The following is a 2,774-nucleotide window of genomic DNA, read 5'->3' as shown; positions in this document are numbered from 1 at the left end:
ATAGATTAAAAGGCAAAATACTGGAAAACAACAATGCTGTGGGAAACAATGGCTGGATCTCAGTAGAGATACAAAAATGATAAGCAACAGCTAAAAAGTAAACGTAAGTAAACAGCCAGAAATAGAACCAGAGCTTTCGGACAACACTAGTCCTTCCTCAATATAATATATATATATATTTAACTTCTTTAGATCGGTCGGGTCGCCAGCAGCACTTTCTCAAGTTTGAGGAGGAATGATGCATTGCATGATGCAGTTGCCCTCTTTACCCAGCTACAGCGCATAATGTGCTCGCGTTCGAGAATGATTCCGGAACGACACAGTCTACATCTGCAATCTGTGGTAAGTATTTATAATTGAGCAACGGCAAAATTCAGAAACATTTAATTATGTTCAAAGACAAAATTATTATATTTTAAAATTAAGGCAAAATTATTGGAAATAGATTTAGTATAATTTTACTACTGAATAAAGACGGTGGCTTCACCATAAACAAGAGAATATAAAAGGATCCGAAAATACATTTGGGACCTGAACATTTTAGGTGGTCTCTTGGTGAATTTTGGTCTCCACATGAATTTGCATTCCATTACATTTTCTTGATTATTGATGTAATCTTCTAAAAACTTTCTCTATGGTTTATTCGGAATATGCTGTAAATACTCGGATCAGGATATTCCAATTTTGGTTTTATGAGATTGATTTTGTGGGGACAGTACGCATTGGGTAACTATTGCTGTGAAACACGAAGAAACTGTAGCGACGTTATGGAATTCAGGTTTCAAAGGAAACGCCAATTTATCGAAATGTACTGCAGTATACATATCATGGTACAATTTACTAATAACTGTACAATGGAGGAAAATACAGGCTTAATAAATAATTGTTTAAAAAAGGACACTACACATTTCAAACCTCTCTTATTGTGTATTTGGTAGCTCTGAAAAGAGCCGTATTGTTTGAGAAGATCGATTCCCATTGACGTATCGTGATGGCTTAATAATTTTGAAAAATAACTGTACTTCCATAAAGGCAATGGTATAACCCGGGTCTTAGTTTTGTAGATTATCCGATGAATAGTATTACCAGTATAATTATTAGACATTGTTAACCATGACAAAAAAGGTGCGAGGTAGCTGTGTTTTTTTTAATATGACGATATACTTAATGGGCATTTCGTTGGCCATATTTTATATTATGTTCAGATTAAATATGAAACACGCACATGCAGATTTGCACACAAATCTCTTTTGAACTTTTGGTGGCTCTGAAAAGAGCCGTTTGGTTTGAAATTGCGCCGTCATGTTTACTTGGAGCTGGTGTACTTGGTGACAGCCTTGGTGCCTTCAGACACGGCATGTTTAGCCAATTCACCAGGCAGCAAGAGACGAACAGCGGTCTGGACTTCCCTGCTGGTGATGGTGGATTTCTTGTTGTAGTGAGCAAGACGAGATGCTTCACCGGCAATACGTTCGAAGATGTCGTTGACGAAGCTGTTCATGATTCCCATGGCTCTGCTCGAGATACCAGTGTCTGGGTGAACTTGCTTCAACACCTTGTAGATGTAGATGCTATAACTTTCCTTTCGCTTACGTTTTCTTTTCTTATCGCCAGTTCTTACGGCTTTAGCCTTACCGGCCTTTTTAGCAGCTTTTCCTGAAGTTTTTGGAGGCATGTTTCTAGACAGTCTACGAATAGATAAGTGATAACTCCTTAAACGAGCACGGTATTTATAGAGTGAGATATGCAAAGTAGGACTTCACGTTACCTAGGCTACTACTCAAGGCTTTCTATTGGATATTAAAAACGCGCGATTTATTGAATTGAAAATAATTATTCCAAGCGGGCTGTATGAACGGTATAGCAGGCCTTATCAAAGAACCTATTATTCTAGCTCCTATTTTGCAACGCCTAACATTGTTTTATTCAACAATATAGCTAGCACACGCCCAAAATTAGTTGTACATGGCAATGAAATTTCCAAGGTGAGTAAAAACGTAATACTGTACAGTATGGCCGAATAATAAAACCAATGCATGTAAATAGTAGGCCTATATGTATTCAGTATACTAATTTGATTATAGTCTTCTGCTATCTTCACAATGATTAATTTTCTATAAACATAAACTGTATGTAGTTAAAGATGTATTGTCCCGTGTTAAATACCAAAAAAAAACATCATAAAAAATATTTTGTTGAAATTGACTCTCCTATTTTGAAGTAACTTAAAAGTTATCAACTTGAAAATAGAAATTATTGTATTTAAAAAGTGTCTGCCCATCAGTTTACAGCGAAAATGATAGAAACACTTCCAGTCACTGGAAGTGTTTAATTATTTTTATTATAATTCTTTGGTTTAAAAATCAGGGTACACATTTTTAAAATTTAATAATTTTTTTATGTAAAAGTTAATAATTTGTATGCTATTGCAATATGAGCATGTTTATTTCAAAATTATTTTTTATGATTTTGACATTAGCAAGGAACAATACATCTTTAACAAGTTCCACGTTTGTCAAGGCTACACCTTTTGTGTATATCAGTTATTCACCGTATCCTTTATGTTACTTTTTAAAAATGTATTGCCATGGCTATGAAAGTGTCGAAATAAATATGCTGTCTTGGCAACGATTATTAAGTGCTTGAGCCATGTGGAGTTCAGTTATTCAGCGTACCTTTTTTGTACATGAGTTTTATTAATACCTAATCGTTTTAACTTTAATATTATGTTTGTATATATATATATATATATATATATATATATATATATATAT

At 34.3% G+C, this 2,774-nt stretch overlaps 1 protein-coding gene across 1 annotated transcript; it reads right to left on the bottom strand.

Annotated features, from left to right (window-relative positions):
* Positions 1 to 1,246: 1,246 nt before the first annotated feature.
* LOC117107462 (histone H2B, gonadal-like) lies at positions 1,247 to 2,075 on the bottom strand. Its single transcript, XM_033249162.1, has one exon. It carries the CDS (start codon positions 1,673 to 1,675, stop codon positions 1,307 to 1,309), a length of 369 nt encoding a protein of 122 aa, XP_033105053.1. The 5' UTR covers positions 1,676 to 2,075; the 3' UTR covers positions 1,247 to 1,306.
* Between the last annotated feature and the right edge of the window lie 699 nt (positions 2,076 to 2,774).

Source organism: Anneissia japonica, unplaced genomic scaffold, assembly GCF_011630105.1.
Source record: "Anneissia japonica isolate Jap-2015-1 unplaced genomic scaffold, ASM1163010v1 scaffold284800_len683186_cov164, whole genome shotgun sequence".
Taxonomy (NCBI): domain Eukaryota; kingdom Metazoa; phylum Echinodermata; class Crinoidea; order Comatulida; family Comatulidae; genus Anneissia; species Anneissia japonica.
The sequence above is the reverse complement of the archived record's forward strand: the minus strand, read 5'-3'. Positions and strand labels throughout refer to the sequence as shown.